Below are 12341 nucleotides of genomic sequence, written 5' to 3' on the forward strand. Positions count from 1 at the left end.
ACTAAAAGCAAGTATAATGGGTGGAATCTGAATGGTAGGAAACTCTGCAGGCTTGGAGGTTTAGGATGGGATGGAATAACTATTGCCCAGCATTGTGCTCTAGGTTAATTAAATAAATTCTAGTCTCTGTGTGGTGATTTGGGTATACAGCTGCTTTAGGAATAACTGCTGCCTAACTAAAAGATAAACCAGTTATAAATATTAATAACCCACAACAGGGTCCCTATTTGTTGAGTCAACAATTCAGGAGTTGAAAATATTAGGGAAAAATTTGAACATGTATAAACTATTTTTCTTGTCATTCCTTAAACAGTACAGAATAGTAATTGTCATATTCTATTTACATTGCATCAGGTATTGTAAGTAATCTAAATGTTACTTAAAGTATGCAGGAGGAGGCCCATAGGTTATATAAAAATGTAACAACATTACATATCTATGTATGTATGTATGTTATATTTATTTATATATTTATCTTACTATGTAACTCAAACTAGCCTGGAGCTCATCACTTAGGTCACACGGACTTTAAACTCAACCCTTCTGCCTCAGCCTCTCTTGTGTTAGAATTACATGTATTCACCTCACAACCCAGCCTATGAGACCATTTTATACAAGTTATGTGAACATCTGCCAGTCATGGTGTATGCTGGGTCCTGAAGAGATCCCCTGTGGTTTAGGGGACTGTGCTTTAAGGAGTCACAGAACACACCAAAGCCTTTAGTTCTTGGCTCCCTTTCCCAGGAAGCCATCACTGAGACTCTTTCCTTGGCCTCATGCGTCATGGTTTTTCCTGTGAAGTGCGCTGGAGACTCGTTGACAAATTGCTCTGCTCCTTGGCCTGGCGCCACACTCAGCTGAGGTTTCCTTTTATTGGAAGGGTCAAAGAATTGGGTGTAGGCACCTGGGCTAAGTTATAAAAGTTTTTTTTTTTTTTTTTAATTAGCCGTAGAACACCATTAGCTAATTTCAGGTAAAACTAAGCTTGCTATTATTTTTTGCTGTTTGTGTGTTGACTAGATCATATATTTCCTCTGTTTTTATGTTTAATATACTTTCCACACTCCACATTCCCTGTGGACACAAGGGGACAGTCATGAATACAGAGGTCCTCATGGAGATTCACACTGCATATTTTCTTCTAGATTATTGCTCCAGCCTTCTGAGCTATCTTAATGGTTACTGTCTTTCTTTTTTGCTTGCCTTTGAGTAATTTTTCTATATTTTAACCAAGTCACTGACAAATATGTTGACTTGTTGCCATATTGACAGAAAGGGCTGAAGAGATGACTCAGTGGTTAAGAGCACTGGCTGCTCTTCTGAAGGACCCAGGTTCAATTCCCAGCACTTCACAACTCTCTGTAACTCTAGCTTCATGCGATCTGACATTCCCAGGCACTGAATGGACATAGAGCCCAGGCATGCATGCAACAAAAATATCCATATACATAAAAAATCGAGAGAGAAAGAGAGTTCCCAACATCTTCATTTAGATATGCATTGTTCTGTTAATTAGTACTCTTTGGATATGACCACTGAGTCACATTTCAACCTATGTAAACCTTCTCCTGGTTTTCTTTTGTTTTGTCCACAGACACAGCATGAGAAATATTGCCCAGCATGAGAAATAGGATAGCAGGAGAGCACATGCCCATCTCCTTAAGCACAGACTGAGAATCACAATCACTGTTTAGTTCTAAGCCTAGTTAAAATGAACTTTTCAATGGGTTTCCCCTACTTACGCTACAAAGCACTTAACTTCCTGCTAGCAGCCAGAGCACAATGGTAGAGTGTGTTCGCAAGATGCACAGCGCTCTGGGTTTGATCCAGAGTATGGAAGAACAGTTTCTTATGGTCTTTGCTCTCTTGTGTATTCCCACAGGTACCGCCGCAGCTATGATTCGGATTTCACGGCTCCCTTGGTCTTTTATCACGTGTGGCCTGCTCTCATGGAGAATGACTGTGTCGTTATGAAGGGAGAAGCTGTCACCAAGAGAGGGGCTTTTGTACGGTGGCCTTGCATAGTGACAATTCATCCCCCATGTTTGATTTACAAGTTCGAGAACATTTATAAACCCAAAGATTCTATAAAAGAAGTTGATAGACTTATTTCATAAGATTTCATACAAAGGAGAAGGGGGAATAGCTGCCTGTTTTTGTACTCTCCCACAATTCTTTGTAATTCCCTTGCAGTGACTTCATTGCTGCTGTTCTGTCTGAGGATGGTGCTAGCCATGACTCATTTATCTCCTCTATCTTGGAGATAGTTTGAAATTCCTAATTCTCCACTTGAGGGAAATTATGCATGTATCCTGTTTTTTTCTCCTTGGTATGATATGTAGGGAAGGGGAGGATGGGAGAAAATGGGGCAGAGAAAATGGAGAGAAAGGAGCTATTTGGCTTTGGAAGGGTGCTTCTTATAGTTCTTGTTTATAGATGGTTTGAACATCTTGAAAAAATGAACAGCCTTCCAGATGAAGTCTTTGGAGTGTGTGTGTACATGTGTGTGTATGTGCGTGCAGGCAAGCATGTGTGAGAATGGGGGGAGGGATTTGTATGCTGGGATTTTTGGCCCCAGGGACCTTGGATCCTCATATTCCGTGATATAGGATTTACTTGAGCCTTTCCTAGAGAGAATTAGTTGTATTTTGAAAGGATCCTCTTGGTCTAGAGCATACTGGGTAGCAGAGAGGTGCTTTGAGGCTCCACATAGTATGGGAATAGAGCAGTAATTTTTTTTTTTTAATTTTAGGATATTTTTTGTTTTACAAGCAAAATCCCATTGTAGTGAAAACTATCTTCATAAAAAGCTTTATGCTTCAAAAGCTCGAGCCTATCAAAATTGGATTTTTTCTATCTGACAATACACATGCTCTATTGTGCATTTTTTTCATAAGACGGGATTCTTGTCCTTATAGTCCTCTGTTTGGAAATTTTTACAAATGGAGTGCAGTTTGGAAGGGAGGGAGGGAACTTGGCCACAATTTTTATGCTCAAGCCAAATAGTTACTGCCTATTGATTTCTTGTTTCATCAAGTACCTCACCCACATTTGCCCATTTTTATTGACACACAATTAATTATTAATTATTTAATGAATTATTGACACACTTCTACCATTAACCGGGTGTAGAATTCTCCTCATACTGCCTCTGTAACTAGCCAGCAGAGGCCTTTTACTGTGTTTAATGAGAAACCCTTCCCTGAGCACCAGAATGCGGCTACCCTCAAGTTCATTATAATGGGATTTTACTGTAGGTGTTCTTGTCAAATACCGGGTGCTGCAGGAAACAGTAGGAGGGTCGCTCACACCGGCGACAAGGGAAAAGTGATGCCTTGTCAGTAAAGCTGTGGCGAGCCCTCTCCACTTCCACAGGCTCATGAGTCTCTCTCCATCTGTTTTTCTTTTCACAGTGGAGCTCTGTGCGACCTGTAACGCGGTGCCGTAGCAGGAGCTTAAGTCCCATCTGTCCTCGTACCCGAATTGGACTAAGCACGGTACATGTTTATCTGACCGTTCTAGCAGAAAACCTCCTACAGTGATGCTTTCCCATGAAAGGGATAATTAAAAATCTAGAGGTAGAAAAAGAAATTCTTGCCTTGACATAAACCCCTAGTGATTTTTTTTTTCTCAACACCACTATGGCTAAGAAATTTAGCATTCTAGAAAGAAATGAAGTGCTTGTTTTTGTTTTTTTTTTTTCAATTTTTTATAGTTATTTCAAGGAATAACAGGCTTTTCTAATTTACTAGTTTTATTCTTTTTATCCTGAACAGGTGTTAGACAGTTGGACATGTAGAGATGGGACATTCAAGTCACAGATCTGAACACAGGTCCCTGGGTTTTTTTTTTTTTTTTTTTTTTTTTTTTAGAAATTAGTACATGGATTTGGAGGAATCAGAGAATGATCCTAGATTGAAATACTTCCTAAAGGGCAGTTAAAACATTAATTTGTCCCCAAATTCAAAGTAGGAAAGACAGAATTTGTTTCTTTGCATATTAGTCCTTCAAACTTCTATTTGAATTAGAAAAAAAAAACCCATAAAAATCCTTCTGAAGACTCAGCATTTGCAGCCCTAAAACACCACATGATTGAACTCTGTTTATTACTCACCAAATAACATTTAGTCAACATCTGTTGAATGTAGGGGCTGGACTAAGACTCATATCTACTAGTCCTTCAAAGGGAGGTTCTTTATGTGTGCATTTGGCCTTGTTCTCAAAGAGAACTACAGGCGGCAAACCCCATATCTCACAGGAGAACATCCCTGTTAGTTACTCAGACTGACCATCTTCACTGACTTTAGCAAGCACCCGCCACTACATTTTGCTTGTAAAACAATGGGCTCCTTCTCAAACACAGCTCAAAAGCCAGACGTGGGAGGGATGCAAAATGGCCGACGGCGGTGTTCTCTCTGAGTGGGTCACCATGTGGGAAGATTCATGGAATCTGAACGACTTAGGTGGCTGATGACGGCGCAGATCAAGTTGAGAGATCCATGGGTTGACTTGATGTGATATGGTCTGCAACGTGTGGGAATGGAAGTTGGTATTTGATTTGGCTTTTTAGAATGGACAAATGTCACAGAGGAAGAAAATCACATAAGAATATAAGAAATGCTAGGGAAGTGGAAAAAAAAACTCACAAAATGGGCACAGTCCTTTTGATCTTGGGGATTTTGCAAAACTTAAACACCTCTATTCAGGAATAAGAAAGTACAGTAGGTTAAAAAAAGGGATCATGCATTTAGACCTGATGAATAAAAGGAACCTGGGGAGCATCATGATGGATCTCTCCCTATCCCAAGAGGAAACCATGAATCAGAGGACAGAGCAGTTTTCAGAATAGTATTAGGAGATGGTTCTCTAGGCCCTGGAGGCTTGAACTCTCTACTCTCAGTGGAAGTTTTATTCAAGGGAGTGTCCCCCACACTGAGTCCTCAGACATGTCTGAACCCACCTCTCTTATCAGAGAACAACATAGCTTCAAGTGTAGGTGAGGACATCAACTATGTTCTCAAAGATGAAACTGAGCCAGCTTCCCTTCTCTGCTCATCTGTCTCTCCCTTCAACAAAGCTAGGAGCCTACAAGATGAAATGTAAATACTTCAGTTGGTCTTTCTTTTGGGTTTAACTAAGGCCTTGATTTCCACAGAACAGACTCCACCCTGGACAGTGTCCTTTGAACATGTTTGAGCGTTCAGGATAGGAAAGAGGCTTGTAGCTCGTGTCAGACTTGAACTGCCAGTGTGCTAGTTTCTGCTTAGTGCAGGTGAGATTTGGACATTCTTCCTTTGTTGATGTTCAGGGCTCTTCCTGTAGAGGGCAGAAATTGGACACATGAAAACGTTTATACAGTCTTTGAGCTTATGTCATCACTTTAGCTCTGATTAGTTAACTGTGTTAAAACTTTCTTTCCTCTTAAGCCATTGAACCCAACTTCCAGTCAACAACATAATTTAAACCAAATTATAGATGTGCATTTACTTAAGAAGCTTAGGAAGACTCATGCTGGTCAGTGCCCCAGAGCAGCTACCTGGCTGGTTTTAAGAATTAACCATGTCCAAGCAAGCCATCTTCTGAACTCTGTATACTGTATAATTCACGTTGTTCTTTTATATTTTCAGATATCTCGAAGTCGGAGTCCGTCTCCAATAAGATGTACAGTGTCAAGTAAGTGGGATAGTTAAGATGGAGAGAGTTTTCTCTTTTTTAAAATATCTTCTGGAGCATGCCACATGTTTAGTCTTGGGGACTATCTTTTCTCTCCAATTCACACCATTCATTTCATCTGGGCCCTCTCCTTGATGGTGCCTGGGCTGGTCTCATAGATTACAGACAGAGCAACCTCCATGGAGAGATTTAACTGCTTTGACCCAAGATTGGCCATCCCTTTTCACTTAGGCACTTCTGAATAATGTGCAAAAATAGTGATCATGGCAATGATCTGTTTGTTTCTCTCCCTAGGGTATTAAAACCACCAGCCACGTTTGTTCGCCATGGTCCATTGGAACAGCCAACTTCCTCAGGGCTTCCACCCACCTGCCCTGTCTGCCTCCGACCTCTTAACATGAAATGAAACGGCAATTTTGTGTCTCACTCTGCACAGAGTTAAATGCTTTGGTTCAGTGCCTTTGTAACTCTAGGTACATAGCAGTTCCATTCCATTTTATAGGAGCAAATCCCATTAATTTCATAAAAAGATTATATAGGCATATAGGATCATATTCATTTGAACATAGTCCATTACAAAGATACAGACTTCCCTCCCAAACTACTAGACTCTTTCACAGAAACTCTAGGACTGAAAACAGAAGTCATTACCCAGCTGAGTCCCAAAGAAAGGACTAGTGATCTTAGTTTATAGATCAGTCATAAATGCTGCTATTGTCAGCTTTTAACTTCCAGAGACCATAGTTAGGTGTTCTAATCCCCTTATAAAGTTTCAAAGGCAGCCTTAGTTTCAGGCTGGGAAATTCACCCCAGTGCCACTTATTTCAGGGTAAATGGAGACTGTGATAAGACATTAATTTAAAAGGGCAGAATTAGTTAGCTTGCTTCTCTTTTTATCAAAGCTTTTGCATTTTCTCTTTTCTATTTTCTCTTCCTTGCTTCCCTTCCTTCCTTCCTTCCTTCCTTCCTTCCTTCCTTCCTTCCTTCCTTCCTTCCTTCCATTCTTTCCTTACTTCCTTCTTCCTTCCTTTCGTTCTTTCTTTCTCTCTTTTTTTGTGTACAGGTGCCACTTAATCAGTTCATATTTGGAAGCTATAGCTTCCAGCATCTGAGATCTAACTCCCTCATATTTTTCCACCTTTACACTTTTTTCTTATAAGATACACAATCAATTAGTGAACTCAGTTAATATTAATTAACAGTCAAGCTTAATCAATTAACAAACTAAACACCTTGTATACTGGCAACATACTACAGATAGAGTAATGTTGAGTAATAAAAGATGAACCAGAATCGAGGCATGTGGGAATGTATGGCTTTTTCATTTAGCGTGCTCTACAATCTGGTCTCGATGTCTTTCCCTTTAGAATAAGACCCAGTCTCATCTTCTTTTTCTCTTGGCACACAGCACTGTGTCTTTGCTTGCTTGCTTGTTTTCAGGGAATATGTGTATTTCCTGAGTGTGTCCTATAGTACTGAGGATAGTTATGTATAGAAAGAGCTGGATTTTATGGAGTTTAATTTCCTGTCTAGCTGTATGCCCCATTTTCCTGTCATGAAGAACAGATATGAATACATAAGAAAATGGAGCTGACGAAAGCTAGGCTTGTGGCAGGAGGATTGCCAAAAGTTTAACATCAGTCTGGGCTATTTGGTGAGTTCTAGGCCAGCCTGAGCCACATAGGGGTGGCCTTGTCTCAACAAACCAAAAGCAACACACACACACACACACACACACACACACACACACACACACACACACACAAAGTCTCAGTAAAAATAGCAAGTCAAAGGCTATGTTTCAATGGAAGGATTAAAAAGTACTATTATGAAAATATCTCTAGATAAAACAAAGCTACGGGGAGGCTGAGGAAGACAGCGTGTTCAAGAAAATGCTTGCTGTGCAAATGCAAAGATACAAGTTTGGATCCCAGCACCCATAAGGCTGAGCATGACAGCATGTTTCTCACCCCAAAGCTGGGAAGGGAGAGACAGGAGCGCCTGGTCAAGCCGATCTAGATAAACAGGCAAGCTCAGGTAGGGAAGGGGAGGTTTTCTCAAAAACAAAGGTGGAGGAGAATTGAGGAAGATATCTAGCCTCCTCATTCAACTCATAAATACGTGCACCCATCTCCGTATGCACATATAGATGAACACGCGCGTGCGCACACACATACACGCACAGGGGCAGTGGGAGAGGAGGATGAGTGCTACAGAAGGGAAAGATAGACTAGTGTGGTAAAGTATGCCAGAGGATAGAACTCGATGTTAGAATCTGTAACTCTGGCATTGTTAATGAAGCTAGTATGAGAAGGAAGAGGCGGTCCATAGGGCATCTCTATGAACATGCCCCATTAGTGCATCTGTTTGCTCCACCCATGCTTAAGTTACAGGGCATCTGCTGACCATTCCAATTTGCTTTTAAGCATGCCATACATCCTGTAGTAGGCAGAGCACTGTCAGCATCCTTCTGGGAAAAATAGAGTCAGTGGAAGATTTCTTAGTGGTGTTGCTTTGAATAATCTCATGCCTATAATTAAGGGTAAGATGTTATGGAACCTTAAAGAAACTAGCATTTACAAACTGCATTAGGTCATGGAACAAGGAGCTCTCAGGAGCCATATGAATAAGTGAAATTTAGAATGGCATGTGTGCCTTAATACGGGAATAAACAGGGGCCGTGAGAAGATAGGAACTAGATTTCTTGTCTCAAATGAAATGTAACTGGACAATTTCACACTTGAAGAGCCTCCCAGCAGAGGTCAGCATGAACACACTTTCCATAGCGTCATCAACAATTATCTATCAAAACTGGGCATTTATTTGTCCTTCTAACTGGGTAAGAATGACAGAGGAGAGTGGCAAGTGCGTGTACTGCGGATTTAATTACAAATTGGGTTACAGTGCTTTTAAATTTCAGTAAAGTGATGTATTAGAATATGCTGTAAAATGTGCTAGAACGGCTACTTAGTCATTGGGCAATTGTCAGAAGAGCTCAGGTGTCACACTATGTATGAGTCAGGTCTATTGGCAACTCTTATTTTGGGACACTGGAGCCAGGCCTGTGACCCAGACTATCCCTGGGAAATATATGAGAGGAGCCACTAGATGGCAATGTTGCTTAGGAAATGAGAGCCATGCTCTTGCTGTAGAAAAATGGTTTTGGATAGAAAGCCCTGAGAATGTATCTACAACTTCATTACTGGGGCAACTGCTCACTATCAACTTAAACAATATCTTATATGGATAGCGAATAGTCAGTATGAAAACATAGAGTGTCAGAAAATTGGCTGAAAAACTATGCCATAACTAACCCGATAAAAGATGTATGAATTTGATTGTCTTAAGGCTCAAGAAACAATTTCTTAAACAATAGGGGTGAGGGTGGGGGTAATATTTGTCTGTCTGTCTGTCTGTCTTGGTATTTTAAGAATTCACTCTAACATCATCATTGTGTCAACCTAGAGTTCTTACTGAGGTGCAGTGCAATGAAATGTTCGGGTTATCAGTTTTTGCTCTTGATGTTCTGGCGGAAGACCCGGGCTGCATTCCCTGGCACTTGAATCATGAACAACTGCCTTGACCCCAGTTCCAGAGGATCTGACGCCCTTTTCCATCCTCCAAAGACATCTTCGTGTATGTGGTGCTTCTGAGAGCAGGAAGGCACATACACACACAAACAGAAAAGCACACACACAGTCACTTGGTGTTAGTGTTATTTTTCTTGCCTTCCTGTATATGGGTGAGAGTATGTGACATTTGTCTTTCTGGGGCTAGGTTACCTGCTCAGTTTCCCAGTTCCACTCATTTAGGCACAAATTTCATTTTTCTTTACAGCTGAGTAAAATCACACTGTGTATAGGTAGAGTTTCATTATCCACTCACCAGTTCCTGGACGCTGTTTCCAAGTCATATCCACCATGAACAGAGCTGAAATGAAGGTGGATGAGCATGTCTCTCTAGTAGGTTGGGGAATGCTTTGGGTCTATGTCCAGGGTAAAGCTGGGTCAGGTTGGAGACCTACTTCTGGTTTTCAAAGGAACTGCCACGCTGATTTTTATAGTGGCTGTACAAGTTTGCACTCCAACCAACAGGGAATAAAGTTCCCCATCCTCCACAGCCTTGACAATACTTGCCTTCTGCTAACATTAGCCATTCTGACTGAGGTAAGAGGAAACCTAAAAGCAGTTGTAACTTGCATTCCTCCGACGGTTAAGGATGGCGAACATTTACAAAAATACCTCTCAGCTGTTTGCATTTGTTCTTCTGACATGCTCTGTTCAGTTTCCTAGCCCTTTCTTAATGTCTCACGTTTTCAGGTCTTTGTGTATTCTAGACATGGATTTTCTTTTGTCAGGTACAGTGCTGTCTCGCAGCAGCAGCAGTTTCCTGCAGAAATACCCACAAGGTCAAGCCAGCCATGTCTAGTGTGGATAGGGAGGGCTCGTGGGTACCGACCACTGAAGAGCTAGTGAGAGTTGACAGCTTCTAGGGGGGAGGAAAAGTCTGATTTCTTCAGGAGTGTGGGACTGGCAGATTGACCGCAATCAGTGGATGGCCCCATACCGTGCATATGAGTATATGGAGCATGTTGGAGACCCACTTCTGGTTTTCTAAGGCACTGCCACAATGATTTCCATGGTGGCTGCACAGGTGAACATGGTAGATCTTTAAAAAAAGACATTGTTGGTATGGAGTGGGGAGAAAATGGGGACTAGATCTGGGAGGAGTTTAGGGGGAGGAGCTGAGGTCAACAGAATCAAAACCCATTGTTTGCTTGTATAAATTCTCAGAGAGTGTTAAAAAAAAAAGGTTACACTAAAAAAAGAAGTCTTACTGAAATTGAAAAAAATTAAACCCCAAATAAAAAACAAAACAAATCCCTGCAAACTGAAGCAACATGGTCCTAAACCAATGTGAGCAGGGACACAGCTGATTTATACTGGGAATAAAGTTTCTCGCTGAGGAGATTCGACAGCCAAAGCGTGACAGCTGTAGTCGCATTCCTTATTGCTCAAGACAGACCATGCTGAGAACAGTGTGGCCCTGGAACTGCAGTGCCGACAGCCTGCGGCGAACCTGGGCTGAGGGAGCTTCAGGTTTAAGTGATTACATGACTTCAAAGTTCTTGAAAAGCCTCATCTAAGAAGAGACTCCCCCAACCCCTAATTAAGCCAAATTTTCAACAGGGATTTCTCTCCCCCGACTTTTTTTTGGACCAGCATTTTAATTCAAATGTAATTTAAGCAGTTGCTTTGGATGCCAATGACTCAGTAATAACGTTTTAGTGCAGATTCAGGAATAAATCCTCGATGAACTGCGTCAGCATCTTAAGGGAGGATGGGAATGCATTCTCCAAGCTCCGGACGTACCGGTTGTCTGCCAAACAACTCGGCTGGGCTGGTGGAGACCCATGGTGATTTGTGTCTGTTCCTTAAGTCCTGCTAGAAATAAAATCAGACCCAAGGAGCGACTTTCTCCTTCCAGATAAAATAACTTTTGTCAGTAACTTATCTCTGTTGTCTTGGAATCGAAGAGTGGGAAGAGTGGTGTGTGTGTGTGAGAAGTAAGGACTCGCTCAATTTCCGTGTCTGCTGATGCGGCCATGGGTGTGAGTTCTGCCAGCCCACTTCCTCCTTATTCCGGGAGGAGTATCCAGGCCCCACCCGGATCATGGAGGTGACTCTCCAGTCTGACATATAGATGTCATTGTCGGCTGCTCTAAAACCAGCATGCCTAATCTTTCAAGGGGACAGTGGATAAAACTGAAGGGCTTTGGCAGCCAGAGGCCACGTTATTTGAGTAAAATATCTTCCCTCATATTGAAAGAGACCATCTTGTGGTGGAAAACACACAGATCCTGACAGCTAACTGAGGCCCGCTGACGGCTGCTGCAGGTCTACTGTACATTCCTTGGCTGGGTGTTCTGCGTTGTATATCTTTCTGACTTTCTGTTGGAGAGCTGCCTCTAACAAAATTAACCCAACACCAACACTCTGTGGTCTCTGAAAACGAAGGAGTACTCAGATTTTGCTGAGAGAGACCCCACTAAGCCACTTCTCTGTGAAGATCCTCTTTGCCAGAGAATTAAATGCATTTAAAAACAGTCATTAATTTCTAAATATGCTGACGATGGCAGTAAAGCTGTGGGAACCAAAGAAGCCTTCCTTTTCACAAACCCAGGCTCCACGCACAGTGCCAACCACCAGACCACCGGCAAGCTTCTACCTTGACTTCTAATGTTGGAAAAAAGGGCTAGAGGGAGCACTCAGCAATCGGAAGCACTGGCTGATCTCGAGGAGGGTTTGGGTTCCATTCCCAGCATCCATATGGTGGCTTATAACCATCTATGACTCCAGTTCTGGGGGATCTGATGATTTCTTCTGGCCTCCGTGGACACCAGGCATCCCCCTGGTACTGGGAAAACACCCATATACATAACAAACAAACAAACAAACAAACAACAACAACAAAAACCAAACAATCCTAAAACTTAAAAATTAGAATAAAGAAAACCAAGGCCCAATCTTGGGCTGCCTGGTCTGACTTTAAATGAACCAGGATAGCTTCCACCCAGATAAAAGTCAGTCATGCACTAACTGTGCGTTCGTAAGTATAAATGTAGTTCAGTGATTTAGAGGGAAATATCAAAATTTTGTTGTACTTGA

The 12341-nt window shown here is 41.7% G+C and overlaps 1 protein-coding gene across 1 annotated transcript in view; it reads left to right on the forward strand.

Annotated features, from left to right (window-relative positions):
• The window catches only part of Spata18 (spermatogenesis associated 18), a 31975-nt gene extending 20846 nt beyond the window's left edge, over positions 1 to 11129 (forward strand). The window contains exons 10-13 of the mRNA XM_060380759.1: positions 1883 to 2006; positions 3414 to 3497; positions 5628 to 5673; positions 5968 to 11129. Coding sequence (XP_060236742.1) covers positions 1883 to 2006; positions 3414 to 3497; positions 5628 to 5673; positions 5968 to 5975 — 262 coding nt within the window. The 3' untranslated portion in view covers positions 5976 to 11129. The remainder of the gene's footprint in view (positions 1 to 1882; positions 2007 to 3413; positions 3498 to 5627; positions 5674 to 5967) is intronic.
• Positions 11130 to 12341: the final 1212 nt, after the last annotated feature.

This window comes from Meriones unguiculatus, chromosome 3 (genome assembly GCF_030254825.1).
Source record: "Meriones unguiculatus strain TT.TT164.6M chromosome 3, Bangor_MerUng_6.1, whole genome shotgun sequence".
In the NCBI taxonomy this organism is placed as follows: domain Eukaryota; kingdom Metazoa; phylum Chordata; class Mammalia; order Rodentia; family Muridae; genus Meriones; species Meriones unguiculatus.